The sequence below is a fragment of the Bufo gargarizans genome, chromosome 10 (genome assembly GCF_014858855.1).
Source record: "Bufo gargarizans isolate SCDJY-AF-19 chromosome 10, ASM1485885v1, whole genome shotgun sequence".
In the NCBI taxonomy this organism is placed as follows: Eukaryota; Metazoa; Chordata; class Amphibia; order Anura; family Bufonidae; genus Bufo; species Bufo gargarizans.
The window spans coordinates 7,832,497-7,848,553 of NC_058089.1; the positions used below are offsets into that span (position 1 = coordinate 7,832,497).

Consider the following 16,057-nt stretch of genomic DNA (forward strand, 5'->3'; position numbering starts at 1 on the left):
CCCGGGCGCAGCCTGTGACGCGTTCGGCGGTCACGGTGGGTTAAAAATATTCTACCCTCTTTGTCCTCAACTTTCTGGGAGGATATTTTTAGCAGCCGCCCAATCAACCTTATCTAAATCAAACATCGAAAAACTGACTGGAGGCGCACTGCCAGCAAATGGAATATTTTTAGCTCGTCCTGTCTCTTCCTTAACCTAACGAAAGCCCAAAACAGAGCACAATCTCTGCCGGTCTCTCTCATCCCCCCCCCCACCCCCACCCCGAACACCTGAACAGAGCAAACACTCGATTGATTAAAGATTAATACCGCCGCAAACCCGTGACAGCTGCCTCTCCTATCAGTTCTTTAGGGAACAGAGGAGGGGGGGGGGGCCTCGATGGCGAAGGAGGACGGGGGGGGGGGGGGGGCGTGCAGAAGAAGAGGGATGACAGAAAACTTACATCAGTATTTCTCTTGGGGATCCATTACATAGAAAGAAAATTGCTATTTCAATTCCCCTTTGTTGCTATAAATAGCAGCCCCAATTGATTCGAGCAAACAGGGCACCGGCTTAGCAGAGCTGAATATAGAAAGAGCTGAATTCCCCCAGACTGAATGCTAACGCGTCTAACAGATGCCAGCTCACATTTAACAAAGAACAAAGGATGAGAAGTATGCGGGCTGCAAGTTAATAAGACGGGAGCGGCTGCCCGCATCCTTACCGTAGGACCAACATGGCGGCGGGAGAGGAACGTAGTAGCGGGCGCGAGCACACCCCGTCCTGCGGAGGATACTTAAAAAAATAAAAAGATACTGCAAAACCCTCGGCCACTAAATATTACAGGGTGTGGACCACCCTAGAGGAGAGAACCTCCACCTCAGGTCACCTAGTGGAAACCTCGGCATGAACCCCACTTTATGAAGACAACAGAAAGGGGGCCCCAAGGTCGCACCATTTTATCTAGTATGGAGACATGCCAGACCCCTCCTTACCAGTAATGGGGGGGGGGGGTGTCGGGGGTTTAGTGGAGGAAAACGCCAAAACGAGAATGGCAGAGGCTATTTTTAAAGGGTACATTTTTGGGACCCCGACTGATCAAGAGATTGAAAGGGCTAGTCTGGTGCTAAGTGTATGGGCAGGCTACATGGCTGCTGCGCTAATTCAGCACAGCGGCCCCTTTATACTAGGGTCAGTGGTGCTCCCCGAGGTTGGGTGTCAGCGACGGCCTATCCCCACCACAGGCAAGCACTTTTTAAGATAAGAATACCCCTTTAACTTTCATCAGAGCGCTTCTCTCATCTTCTTTTGTTATCGGGGAGAGTCAGGTCACCCCAGCCATAAACATTAGATAGACGGACCGGACCCTCCGAAACCAACCGGTTCGGCCGATGTTCATCTCATGCGTATGACCACCTCTACGAGAGCGATTGGAAAAGCACGACGACCATTTTAACCCGGGGTTACCCTTTATTGGAGGCTCTATTCACCATGAAGGATCCACAATGGACCAGATTATCGGATTTCCAGTAGATTACACTAACAGATTATCTGACCAATTTCTGTCCAATCAGACGAATGGTTGGTATAAACAAAAGATCTGTGTGTGTAAAGGGGCATATGACCAACGATTATCTGACCAATCTGTAGGTGTAATACAGCCCTAAGTGGATCCATTCATCAGTCGCTAAGGTGCCCAATCTATGGACTACCCCAGACCCTGTGCCCCCATAGCTACTGTACATAATAGGAGATCAAAAAGCAGAATCAGGGCGGCCGCTCTACAATCACCTCGCCTATTAAAAAATTTGGCAAGTAGGACAATAAAAAATAAAATTGTGATGGAAAATTACGCCGCCCTCCCCGATGCTCAGCGAGCATTAAGACCCCCCCATGTATCGTTAACTCAGAATTGACAAAATGGGCAACGACGTCAGCAGCACGTCAGTGAATAAAAATAAATAAAAAATGAAAAAAAAATGACAATAAGTGAAATGAAGACCCCCCCCCCCCCCCCAAATGAAACAAATAGGGGGTGTAAGAGGCGCAGGAGGGCTGCACAGGCTGATACAATGGAGGGGAGCGGGGCTCGGGAATATTTATGATAACTGATGGCCTGTCACACAGACACTGATGAATATTTTTACAGGATAAAAATGGCAACGGAGGTTCTAAAAATAAAACACTCTGTTTCAGACCTGTCTGGCTGCGCTACGCCGCTGGAATACAAACGCGCTCGCTCCCTCTCGCTGGCACGGCGCTCTGGACAGAAGGGGGGGGGGGAGAAGGAGCTGGGAGTGAAGCGGCGCATCTTACTTAGAAGACAAAGGGTACAGTTTCCTATCACCGAGCCGATCCCCAAAGTACAAAAACCGCCACCTGGAGGTTATACATGGGCGAGCCCCCAACAGGTTTAATGCCGGACACTTCTGAAATGCAAACATGAGAAGATGACAATCACGGCTATGACTAGATCTGTGGTTGTCGTCTTTGTCCCAACCAACACCCAATCGACAATGGGAAAGCTCTCCGCTTTAGGCCGACGCTGGTATTGCAGCCAAGACCAGTTCACTGACCTGCGATACCAGAAGCAGCCTACAAACGAAGGTGGCGACTCTTTGAGAATCTCGTAAATGCGCATAAAGGCATCTGAACGTCGTACAGAACTGTCCCGTTAGAGCGTGTAGCGCCTCTCACACCCCGGAGGACTGGAGAAGTGAATAGCAATACGTCACGTCCCCGAAGACCAGCCTATCATTAGTGGGGGGCTGCCGAAGGAAAGGGGACAACTTCGCACTGCCAAAAACGGCAGCGTAATGCTGCATGTCACTGCAGCTAATGAAAGCGAATGGCGTGGAGTTGCGAAACGCAAGACGCTGGGCAAAAAGTCTCGTCAGGTCTGGATTTCACGTTGCGTCGCAAGTCACATTGCGGTTGCTACAACTTTCCAGGTTGCCATGTGACCCCACTAAATGTTATTAGTTACAATGCCGGTAGCGATATACGGCGATATGTGGCATGGCCACGTAACCCTACCCTTAAATAAAGCCCCACTAAAGCCCTGGAGTAACATCACCTGGAACTGAACCACAAATACGAAGCCAGCCACCATAGTGAAAATGGGGCCACGCTCTTATTGAGATGCCCATCGATTTGACTCCCATGTCATATCTGGTTTAGAGGGGGTGTGACAATTTTTTGGGAGGGGATATCGCAGTAAAATACAGTTAACCCAATACATAGTCATTCTGAGAAAGGAAAATGTCAACAGGATTACGGGGCGATCATCTCACATCCAGTATTCCGTGACGCCTGCATTACTTCCTATGGACATCCGATAATTGGCCCCCGCAGAAAAGGAACTTGCAATTTGCTGGACTAACAGTATGTACCGATAAGAGGATAAGGGAGTAGATGGCGGAGCGGCACAGAGACTCCCGATAATAACCCTAATAATAATACCGCCGTCTCCAGGCTCATTAATCTGCCCGCCGCAGGGAGGGGAGATCGTGAGCTCTGCAGCTCCTGTCCCTGCACGACGTAACGAACCCGTATACATCAGGGGGGGGGGGGGGGGGGGCGAGAACAGTTTTAGGTTTTATTACAGATCTGCTCCGGAGGCAACATGGCGAATAATTCATTGATAAACCAGGAACTTATTTTGCACCTGTGCAAAACTGCAGAAGCGAGCGGTGCGGCCTCATAGGTTGGCGAGCTCCAATCAGCGTGGAGCGTGATGCTTGCTTCTGTTGTCAAGGCAGGATTTTCCTATCTCTCCAGCACCCTCTATTCTGCAGAGAACAGGCGGGTTTTTTTTTTTTTCTCCTCTGCTGGAAGAGAGATGCCTGCGAAATCCCGGAGACTGGATTGTTCAGAAGTGATCTGGGCCGGGAAGGAAAATACTGCTGTGCAGCAAAAGTGAAGAAAAAAGGAGCAAAAGCATAAAAGTGGGAAAATGCAGGCAAACCCCAAAATGCTTAAATCGGTTTAACCTCTTAATTACTGCTTGGAGTCCACAGCCGCTCCTGCTCTAACAGCTCGAACTGTCGTTTCTAGCTGCCTAACGCTCAGATTGCCACAGTCAAAAGTGATCAAAGGGGACCCCCTCCTGCTATCGGGTCATTGGGTTTCCCCCTACCGCCCCGGGGTCCTCTCTAGGTGTTGCCCCATTAGTATTCTATCATAGTGGTAAAGTTTATAGGCAGATGCACGCCTATGCATTAAAACTTCACAACAAACACAAAACTAAAGTAATAAAATCAAAAGAAGAAAAAAATCTGCAAATAAAAAGCGCAATTATTTATCAGTCATTTTCTTGCACTACATAAAAGAAAAAAATAGATCTACACATGACTGGAAGAATTTGCTTGTTGAATGGGCTGGCCCATCGCCCACATCGGTGGTATATCGCTTAGACATGCCGCCACCCATGTCCGATGGGTGTGGTATCCAGAGGTGGAACCCGCACCCATCTATAAAATTGGGCCCCCAAGGCGCATGAGCAGCCGCCCTCCATTCACTTCTATGGGAGTTCTGTAAAGAGGTGAGCGAGTGCGCTTGGCCATTTCCAGAACTCCCATAGAAGTGAATGGAGGATGCCCCGTGCATGTCCCGCCACCTCTATACGAGTTCCGGAAATAGTCAAGCCAGAGCTCGGCCATTTTCGGCACTCCAATAGAAGTGAATAGAGGGTGGCTGCACTTGCACGGTATCGTATCGGCCATTCACTTTGGGGAACCCATAGGTGGGACCTGCACCAATCTGACATTGATGGCATATCCCAGCTATAGACCCGGCCAATGTGTGAGATGGGCCAACCCCTTTAAAGGGAATCTGTCACCCCGATATTGGACTATTATCTGCAGTAATGAATGAGTAATACTGCAGATAAGGAGTCCAGATCACTATTTATTATTTTCCATCTGCCCCCGATTCCCCTCGCTGTCAGCGCTCAGAGCTGCACTGAAATACACTGTCAGGACTGCTGTGCCAACATAATGGAGAGGACTCGTGCGCACAGTGCACGGCAGTCCTGACAATGTATTTCTATGCAGCTCTGAGCGCTGACAGCGGGGGAAACAGAGGACCGTAGTGATCCGGACTGCATATCTGTAGTACTACTTATGTGTTACTGTGTAGACAATGGTCCAAAATCAGGGTGAGAGATTCCCTTTAAGATGATATAAATAAAACCGTAAACAGCACCAAAAAAATAACATTTATTTTCTCCCTCAAAACGAGTGGCGTCAAAAGCAAAAGCATTAGGCCTCCTGCACGGATCCAGCCGTTCCGCAAAAAGATAGGACATATCTTTTTGCGGAACTGAACTACAGGACAAAACCCCACGGAAGCACTCCGTAATGCTTCCGTAGGGTTCCGTTTCGCACCTCTGGATTTGCAGACCCATTCACGTGAATGGGTCTGCATCAGTGATGCAGAACGCACACGGAACGGTGCCCGTGTATTGCGGATTCGCAAAACGGCAACGGGACACCTACGGTCAACCTTAGGCTGCTGAAATGCAGAGCTACAGATGTTAAAAACCGAGCTGGTCATTAAGGAGCTAAATGAGACAAGAGCAACAAATTCGCGTCAGCCGGATCGAGGGGCACAAGCACACACTGCCGCAGATTTTGATATACCGGGTTTGAGATTCGATTTTGGTTATTTATGACAACCCCCATTACTGGGCAACACGTGAACTACCTCCTGAACCCGTGCGTCTGTGCAGAGGAAAGCCGCACCGCTAACACATCCGTAAATCCCGTGATAAACCACGTGTAAAACCCTCAGGTTTTGTTAAATATTTTTCCACCTTTAGTAAATAAATCCCACCCCCCCTACCCCCGTCCCAATGATAAGCTAATCACAGAGCGCCCTGCTGCCCGCAGTGCCTGCCATCAGCCGTACGAAAATCTGGCAGCAGGTGTTAGATTCTCCAGTAGCGCCTCCATAGAGAAACTGAAGAATTACACTGCAGTTCGGTATTGTTTAATATTGACTCATGGTCAATATACAGATTGGCCACCGATCAGCTCTTTGAAAAAGGCTGCAGTGCGCCGTTTACTGCCATGGCCTCCATGCAGCATCTTAACAAGCACAGCGCCATCCACTGTATAGTGGCTGTGCTTGGTATTGCAGCTCAGGTCCACTGAGCTGCGCCTTGGCCACGTGACCAATGAAGGAGACATTGCGGATCTAGAAAGAGGTCACGGCACTATGGGACTGCTGGACATAGCCAAGTACAGCGCAGTCCCATAGAGAATGAACAGAGCAGCACAGCGCAAGTTCAGCCAGCTGGTCCACTCATTTCAGGGAGGCCTCACAGGGCACGAAGGTTCCTGATCATGACGGTGGGGTACCGTATGGTTAGACCTTCACCGGGGGGAGTCATGTCTTACAAACAGTGGGAAACAAACACTGAAACTTTAAATGGGGGTCCTGAGCGGGCAAGACCACCCACTTTACAATGCCATAATAGGGCATTAAAAAATGGGTGTTCATAACACCACACAACGGGTCCAAATGTACTGATCCAGAGTTACATCCTGTATTATACTCCAGAGCTGCACTCGCTATTCTGCTGGTGCAGTCACTGTGTACATACATTACTTATCCTGTACTGATCCTGAGTTACATCCTGTATTATACTGCAGAGCTGCACTCACTATTCTGCTGGTGCAGTCACTGTGTACATACATTACTTATCCTGTACTGATCCTGAGTTACATCCTGTATTATACTCCAGAGCTGCACTCACTATTCTGCTGGTGCAGTCACTGTGTACATACATTACTTATCCTGTACTGATCCTGAGTTACATCCTGTATTATACTCCAGAGCTGCACTCACTATTCTGCTGGTGAAGTCACTGTGTACTGTATATTCAGAGGGGGTGCACCTGTCTAGTACCTGACCCCCCTCACCCAATATTACCCAGCAGGCTTTTCTTTATTACACTTTCTACCAAGTTGCTCTGGAAAAGTACAGAAGCAATGACCTACGTTCACTTCCCAGGAAGCGCGGAGATACAGAAAGAGCCTGTGGCCAGTAAATGGGAATAAGTGCAGTGTAATCCGCAGCGCCTCCCCCCCCCCCCCCCACCTATTCCCCCCTCGCTGCACGTGTACGAGCCAATGCCAGCGTCACATGACCAGGCCTCTCTAGGGCTCCGTCACATCAAGTCACCGTTTACACATGAGGCCGGCGCTCAGTGAAGAGATTACATCCAGACCAATGCCCCCCCAACCACATGAATGGGGGGGGGGGGGGGGTATTCATAATTCTGCTCTGATGAACATTAATAGAAAAAACATCCTGGAAGTGTCGAGATCTCTATATAAGAGGAACATGCAAAGGCACAACAGCACTCATGTCAATTCCCACCAGGTGCTGGGGAGCCCCTCAGGTACCCGTACTGACCCCCCCAATATAGAGGCAACTACCGGGGGAAAGGGGGGCTTCTATGTGCTCGCTCACACAGTGCCGTTTGTTTTTTTCCCCCTCGGCTTACGACATTTACAAGGGAAGCCCGATCCTGTCTGTGGTTAAAAACTGCACCATAGATGCGCAGTGTGAATGCGGCACCAACACCGTAACGACCAGGCCTGTATTTTTTTTCCCCCCACGTTTGCGCCTCCGGATTTCAGCAGACGTAGCTTTTTATTTATTTTTATTTGAGAGTCTGAATATTTGGGACATTATATATATTATTATTTTTGTTTATTACGGTCGGGTGGATAATATATTTAGGTTTTTAGTATTATGAATCCTTTCTCCAGATCCGGACCTCCAAAGTGAAGAAGGAGAGTGCACTGCCCATGCTCGGCGCGCTCTTCGTTCATTGCTATGGGAATTCCAAAAAAAGCCGAGCTATTTTCAAAAGATCCATAGCAGTGAATGGAGAGCACGCCGAGCATGGGCAGTGCACTCTCCTTCACTTTGGAGGTCCGGTTCTGGAGAAGGTCCCAGAGGTAAGACCCGCACCTGTCAGACACTGATGGCACATCCTAGCGATATGCCATCAGTGTCTCAGATGTGGCAACCCCTTTAAGGCTAGGTTCACATGTGCAGCAAATTCCAGGGCCTGACTGCACAGGGGTTCCCCAGTCCTAACCCAATCAATGTGGAGTCAGTTTGTACCACGCCATGGTCACTCTGAAGTGGCCAGCATAGGAGACTCCTCCAATCCCGTCCATTAGACCAGGAGCCGCGCTGTCATTAGACAGCCGACCACCCGCTCCACAGGACCCCAGCGTGGGGCTTACTCTACACAGCCACATATATAAGGCGCTGCAGAATAAGGGCTTATGCACACGACCGTCTGTATTTTGCGGTCCGCAAAACACGGATACGCAAAAACACGGATGACGTCCATATGCATTCCGTATTTTACGGAATGAAACAGCTGGCCCCTGATAGAACAGTACTATCCTTGTCCGTAATGCGGACAATAATAGGACATGTTCTATTTTTTTGCGGAGCGGACATATGGAAACGGAACGCACACAGAGTAACTTCCGTTTCTTTCAATGGGCCCACCCAAAAAATAATTGAACAGACAGGGAAAGAAAATAAGTCCGTGTGCATGAGCCCTAAGACCTCTTAATTACCATGAATCATGAAGAGGTTAAATCACATGGGCACCTGTGCGCACAAACCTGATCACAAAACCAAACGACGCGTTTCAGTTCACAAGCAATGCCACGGCGGTTAAAAAAATAAAATAAATCACCAACCAGAGACGTCATTAAAGGGGAACTACTGTCAAAACCAAAGACATCATGGTAACATCTGATGTCACTGCACTGGGTGACCACCACAACTCGGCATCACTACTTGGCAGCCGATGAAATAAAGGTTTTGCCAACCAATCATCCCTGCTCTTCGCTGCAATGGGCTGAACGATACGCTGCCTGTGACATGCTGCTGCACAAGGCACAGCCTCCCGCCTTGCCTGTGCCCCAGACCCGCCTCTGTCCTGGCAACCTTGCAATGACTGCTATACCCCTACCATCTGATAGATCTAGTCTAGCCACATCTCTATGTGGTTCCCATATTCATATTCCTGGTGCAATGATACACCATACAGCCATGATCCACACTGCAGCCTATCACTGGGCTCCTCGGTGAGGTACCTGATCAGTGACTGGCAGCATCTGTCACATGATATAGATACGGCACGTCATTGCTCCAGAAACAAAGACTGGCAGGGGCCACCAGGGCATCAGCACAGGAGCGGCAGAGGATTTAAAAGCTCACAAACATTTATCATCATCTAGGTGATGCTGGGACCCCAACGATCGCAAATACAGGGGCCCCTGGTGCAAATAGAAAGGCAGTGCACAGGCGTGACCTCCACCCCATTCAGTCTATGGGACTGCTCAGCGCAGCGCTCTGCTATCTCCAGCGGTCTCACATGCAGTTAAAGGAAGCGGTCATCGTGCATTCAATCTACTGCAGTAACAAGGCTCAGCCACTACAGAGTGGATGGCGCTGTGTGGTCATCAGGCACCTTTTGGGGATAGAACCAACAGGATATATGGTCAAGACGTTTTGGGGTTCCTTCTATGGAAGAGGTGAGCATGCTAGTCCTGCATCAACAAGGGGTTAATCGGACAGGACAATACATCGGACTGAATAATACACAATAGAGGCTGCAACACTGGTTTAACCCCGCGTCCCCTTGCCTGCGCACTGTCCACCCCCCCCCCCCCCCCCCCCCCCCAACCTCTGCTCTACAGCTGGCCGTACACCGTGGCTGCTGCCGAACTAACCGTCTCCGCTTACAAGCATGCTTGATCTGATCAGCCGAGCATGCATGTTTATGGACATAGGGAGAGAAGGAAGAAAGACTCTGCCAGACATACCCGGCGCCGCTTATCTTCTAGAAGAGAAAAGTGTTACACAGTAAACTATCAGACACACTTGGAGCTGCAAAGGGAATACATTATAACTATCAGTCCTCTGTTCTGATGGGTCCTTTGCCCGGAATAAACACGGAGTTCCCTTATGGTCCCAGTGGCTGCTCTACTGAGAAACAGAAGAGAGAAAGAGCATGCCACATTCTGAGCGGAGGCCCGCCTTACACTCGCACTTATTGCTATGCACTTAGCTAGAACCATGTCCTCGCTCTTTAGCTGCAAGTACTATCCTGATATTAGGGGACCCTCTACTTCCAAAAATAGTGATAAAGGAATTCACTTCCACACAACATCCAGCAGATGGCGCCACAGAGCTCTGGATACAGAGGCCAGGGCTGTGACGTACGAGGCGGTGAGCAGCCGGCTATGACCCCCGCAGATCTACAACACCCCCCAGTGTAAAAGGTCAGAGGAACCCAGTGCGCCCAGTCATCTATCCCCCCCCCCCCCCCCCAATCAGCTGAAGGTTATGACAGGCGTCCACTACTGGGGGCTGCACACACAGTGTTGTAACGAGGCTCCGACACCACTGAATTTTTGCCTGACCTTTCATGGTTAACTCAGCCTGAAGTCTGTGACAAAGCTGTGCCCGGGCTGCTACACTGCAATGAATGTCTTCAGGAATAGTATTCAGCCTCTAAACCTATACATTGTATCCACTCACTGACAACAAGCAGAGATATGTAAAGGACTGAAACAAAATATACTGGACAGCTGCAGACCTTTCCATCATACAGTGATTAAAGGGGTATTCCAGCCAGAAGTATTTACCGCCTATCCACTGAATAGGTGGTAAATGCTGGCTTGGTGGGGGACCTCCATCAAGCACTGAATGGGGGATCCCAGTCCTGCCCTCAGCCACAGGAGTCAGAGTAGGGCGGTGGTCCAGCAAGTGTCCTGTTGCTCAGACCCCCTACTGATCTAACACTGGATTGGGGATAAACGCTTGAGGCTGGAATACCCCTTTAAGGCAGATCGCACAGGTAAAAGCTACCAGAAAAGAGGAACATCTTGAGAAAGTGCCTATCACCACAAGGGGGCACCATAACTTCAGCTTTTACTTGAGAGTCCCAATGTTTGAGATTAGTTGTTCACAGCACAGCCAGGAGGTGGCAGCGTTGTGCCCGATTGCCTATTACAAGCCTTGTAGTGGAGGGCCCTTCTAGCACTACAGCCCATCTCTGCAGGATATACCTAGTAAAAGGGGGGGCACTAAATGAGGGACCCCCAAACTAACCCCTAATAGGGGACGAGGGCACCACTAATGCCAACTGGCCAAGAATTTCCACATTTTATCTGCCAGTTCAAAACTGCGACTGGGTTGTGACCCCAAGCCTTATGAATCACTCACTTGCCCCCTGGAAGGAGAAGCAGTGCTCCGCCTCTACCAGCCACTGACCCTCCCCCCGAGACACCTCTACTAGTGCAGTGCTCCCCCCACCCAATAGCCAAAGCAGAGCAGCTTTCCCCTCCAGTCACAGCGGGGCCTCCCGGAGCATTATGTTACACGGTACCTGAGCTCATCCACAAGGATGGAAGGCCAAAAACATGGCCGCTGTCTTCCAAAAACAGAACCACACTTGTCCATAGGTTGGGTCTGGTATTGCAGCCTTGTTCCACTGAAGTAAAGGGGCTGAGCGGTAATACCACACACAACCTGAGAACAGGTGTGGCGCTGTTTTTGTAAAAAAATAAATAAAATGCTTCTCAGTTCTTTCTGCAGATTTTCACCGTAGATTCAGACTTTGCAAAAAAGGGGAAAACTGCAGCAAAACCATAAGTAACACAAGCGGATCCCCTGTCGAATCACGAGGAAATCCAGAACCAATTGTTTCTAGATCACGTGGGCTTAATATAAAGGAAAGATTGTAACATCACAGATACGGTGTGAAACCAGGGGCGATACGATAACCTCATCCACATTCCTACAGCCCGGGCGCCCGCTATACACTGCCCATCTCTCCCTACAGCCCAGACGCCCGCTATACACTGCCCATCTCTCCCTACAGCCCGGGCGCCCGCTATACACTGCCCATCTCTCCCTACAGCCCGGGCGCCCGCTATACACTGCCCCTCTCTCCCTACAGCCCGGGCGCCCGCTATACACTGCCCATCTCTCCCTACAGCCCGGGCGCCCGCTATACACTGCCCATCTCTCCCTACAGCCCGGGCGCCCGCTATACACTGCCCATCTCTCCCTACAGCCCGGGCGCCCGCTATACACTGCCCATCTCTCCCTACAGCCCGGGCGCCCGCTATACACTGCCCATCTCTCCCTACAGCCCGGGCGCCCGCTATACACTGCCCATCTCTCCCTACAGCCCGGGCGCCCGCTATACACTGCCCATCTCTCCCTACAGCCCGGGCGCCCGCTATACACTGCCCATCTCTCCCTACAGCCCGGGCGCCCGCTATACACTGCCCATCTCTCCCTACAGCCCGGGCGCCCGCTATACACTGCCCATCTCTCCCTACAGCCCGGGCGCCCGCTATACACTGCCCATCTCTCCCTACAGCACGGGCGCCCGCTATACACTGCCCATCTCTCCCTACAGCCCGGGCGCCCGCTATACACTGCCCATCTCTCCCTACAGCCCGGGCGCCCGCTATACACTGCCCATCTCTCCCTACAGCCCACGCGCCCGCTATACACTGCCCATCTCTCCCTACAGCCCAGGCGCCCGCTATACACTGCCCATCTCTCCCTACAGCAAATCACTATACGAACTTTACCAACTGCCCCATCAACGGCAATCTCCACAGCGTCATTCATGCCTCTGCCTCTCTCCAGTCATTCATGCCTCTGCCTCTCTCCAGTCATTCATGCCTCTGCCTCTCTCCAGTCATTCATGCCTCTGCCTCTCTCCAGCCATTCATGCCTCTGCCTCTCTCCAGTCATTCATGCCTCTGCCTCTCTCCAGTCATTCATGCCTCTGCCTCTCTCCAGTCATTCATGCCTCTGCCTCTCTCCAGTCATTCATGCCTCTGCCTCTCTCCAGTCATTCATGCCTCTGCCTCTCTCCAGTCATTCATGCCTCTCTCCAGTCATTCATGCCTCTCGCCAGTCATTCATGCCTCTCGCCAGTCATTCATGCCTCTCTCCAGTCATTCATGCCTCTCTCCAGTCATTCATGCCTCTCTCCAGTCATTCATGCCTCTCTCCAGTCATTCATGCCTCTCTCCAGTCATTCATGCCTCTCTCCAGTCATTCATGCCTCTCTCCAGTCATTCATGCCTCTCTCCAGTCATTCATGCCTCTCTCCAGTCATTCATGCCTCTCTCCAGTCATTCATGCCTCTCTCCAGTCATTCATGCCTCTCTCCAGTCATTCATGCCTCTCTCCAGTCATTCATGCCTCTCTCCAGTCATTCATGCCTCTCTCCCGTCATTCATGCCTCTCTCCAGTCATTCATGCCTCTCTCCAGTCATTCATGCCTCTCTCCAGTCATTCATGCCTCTCTCCAGTCATTCATGCCTCTCTCCAGTCATTCATGCCTCTGCCTCTCTCCAGTCATTCATGCCTCTGCCTCTCTCCAGTCATTCATGCCTCTGCCTCTCTCCAGTCATTCATGCCTGTGCTCCTCTCTCCCTCCATACTGGTCTCCCCATTCATTCAGCAGCTCTCCTCCTCATTCTCTCCAGTCTCCACCTCCCTCTGTCATCCCATAATCACTGACTTTCATCTAGATCACTTCATGTCATTTGGAACCCCCACCCCTAGTTTTATATATCTGCCCCCCCCCCCCTTTACCTTCTGCCCAGATGTTTTATGTATCTGACCCATCCTCCAGTCTTATAAATCTGCCCCCCCCCCCCCATTTTATATTATATCTGCCCCCCAGTCCTATAATCTGTCCCCCACCCCTCCTCATTATTCGCCCCCCTCCCCATTTTATATTATATCTGCCCCCTCTCCCCCCAGGGGCATAGCTAAAGGCTCATGGGCCCTGGTGCAAGAGTTAGGCTTGGCCTAACCCCCCCCCCCCCCCCCCTTCCCTCAGTGCTTTGTGTGTCTTATGCAGCACAAGGGTCTTTGGGCCCCTCAGCGACTGCTACCTCTGCACCCCCTATAGCTACGCCCCTGCCCCCCCCCCCAGTTTTATATTATATCTGCCCACTCTCCCTCATTATCTGCCCCCCCAGTTTTATATTATATCTGCCCCCCCCCCAGTTTTATATTATATCTGCCCCCTCCCCTGCTCATTATCTGCCCCCCCAGTTTTATATTATATCTGCCCCCCCCCCCCCGTTTTATATTATATATGCCTCCTCTCCCCATTATCTGCCCCCCCCCACCCCCGGTTTTATATCTGCCCCCTCCCCTCCATCTGCCCCCCTCCCCATTATCTGCCCCCCCAGTTTTATATTATATCTGCCCCCCCAGTTTTATATATTATCTACCCCCCTCCCCCCAGTTTTATATTATATCTGCCTCCTCTCCCCATTATCTGCCCCCCCGGTTTTATATTATATCTGCCCCCCTCCCCATTATCTGCCCCCCTCCCCATTATCTGCCCCCGGTCCCGGAGCTCCGCACTGAGTGACAGTAATAACGGCTGATGATGAAGCCGGACTCCCGCTCTGACTCCTGGGAGACACTCACCTGCCCATTTCCCGATCCTCGGGCCCACCTGCGCTCCACTCCCCAGCACCCAGACCCGAGCGCCACTCAGCAGGCGCCATGCGCCCCTCACACCCCACCAGGAGGCCGCTATCACACCCAGATACCAGAAGAAGCCAGCGCAGGGCACAGGGAGCCCGGCCAGCGGCGTGTCTGAGGCCATGTCCCGGCACTGCGTATGACTGCGCTACAGACCGACACCCGGAAGAGCCGCGACGCCACACCGTGTGTAAAAAGAACAAGGCCCCTGTCAGCCAGCCGCCCCGCCCCTCCGCCTACAACTTGCCACCCGATTGGCCAGTTCGAACGACAGTTTTCGTAAACCCGCCCTTTTCTCCAGTTTCTATGATCCTATAGGGCTGAAAAGCTATTGTTTTTATTGGCTTATTCTCCAATCAATCAACAAATCCCGCCCTTTATGGGTACTCCGGTCGTCTTATTGGACGACTGTTGTCATGGCGATCCTACCTCCCGGTTTCTCGTCATTCTCTCAAACTGTCTGTTCCTCCGAAGGCTTCCTATTGGACGATAGGGTCCCGTCGCTTAGGAACCCTGTCTCCTCCACCTCCGCATTTCTGCCACTTCATTCACAAAAGGGCTGAGAGGAGCTATGAGCTGATTGGCTGGAAGGATCTTGTTACCATGACTGGTCTGTGTGCTGATTGGTGGAGAAGATGGCACCAGATTGTATTAGCTGTTAGAGGACGGGACGCTGCGCCATAGAAATGTCTGCAGTACATTCCTGAGCTGTGTCAGTAAATAGGACAGGCTGTGTCAGTAAGGCTGGAGGTCTGCAGTACATTCCTGAGCTGTGTCAGTAAATAGGACAGGCTGTGTCAGTAAATAGGACAGGTGTCAGTAAGGCTGGAGGTCTGCGGTACATTCCTGTACAGTGTCAGTAAATAGGACAGGTGTCAGTAAGGCTGGAGGTCTGCGGTACATTCCTGTACAGTGTCAGTAAATAGAACAGGTGTCAGTAAGGCTGGAGGTCTGCAGTACATTCCTGTTCAGTGTCAGTAAATAGAACAGGTGTCAGTAAGGCTGGAGGTCTGCAGTACATTCCTGTACAGTGTCAGTAAATAGAACAGGTGTCAGTAAGGCTGGAGGTCTGCAGTGCATTCCTGTTCAGTGTCAGTAAATAGAACAGGTGTCAGTAAGGCTGGAGGTCTGCAGTACATTCCTGTACAGTGTCAGTAAATAGAACAGGTGTCAGTAAGGCTGGAGGTCTGCAGTGCATTCCTGTTCAGTGTCAGTAAATGGACAGGTGTCAGTAAGGCTGGAGGTCTGCAGTACATTCCTGTACAGTGTCAGTAAATAGAACAGGTGTCAGTAAGGCTGGGGGTTTGCGGTACATTCCTGTACAGTGTTAGTAAATAGGACAGGTGTCAGTAAGGCTGTAGTTCTGCAGTACATTCCTGTTCAGTGTCAGTAAATAGAACAGGTGTCAGTAAGGCTGGAGTTCTGCAGTACATTCCTGTTCAGTGTCAGTAAATAGAACAGGTGTCAGTAAGGCTGGAGTTCTGCAGTACATTCC

The 16,057-nt window shown here is 50.9% G+C and overlaps 1 protein-coding gene across 1 annotated transcript in view; it reads right to left on the bottom strand.

Moving 5' to 3' along the window:
• The window catches only part of HSD17B12 (hydroxysteroid 17-beta dehydrogenase 12), a 51,975-nt gene extending 37,190 nt beyond the window's left edge, over positions 1–14,785 (bottom strand). Inside the window, exon 1 of the mRNA XM_044269347.1 lies at positions 14,506–14,785. Coding sequence (XP_044125282.1) covers positions 14,506–14,686 — 181 coding nt within the window. The 5' untranslated portion in view covers positions 14,687–14,785. The remainder of the gene's footprint in view (positions 1–14,505) is intronic.
• Positions 14,786–16,057: the final 1,272 nt, after the last annotated feature.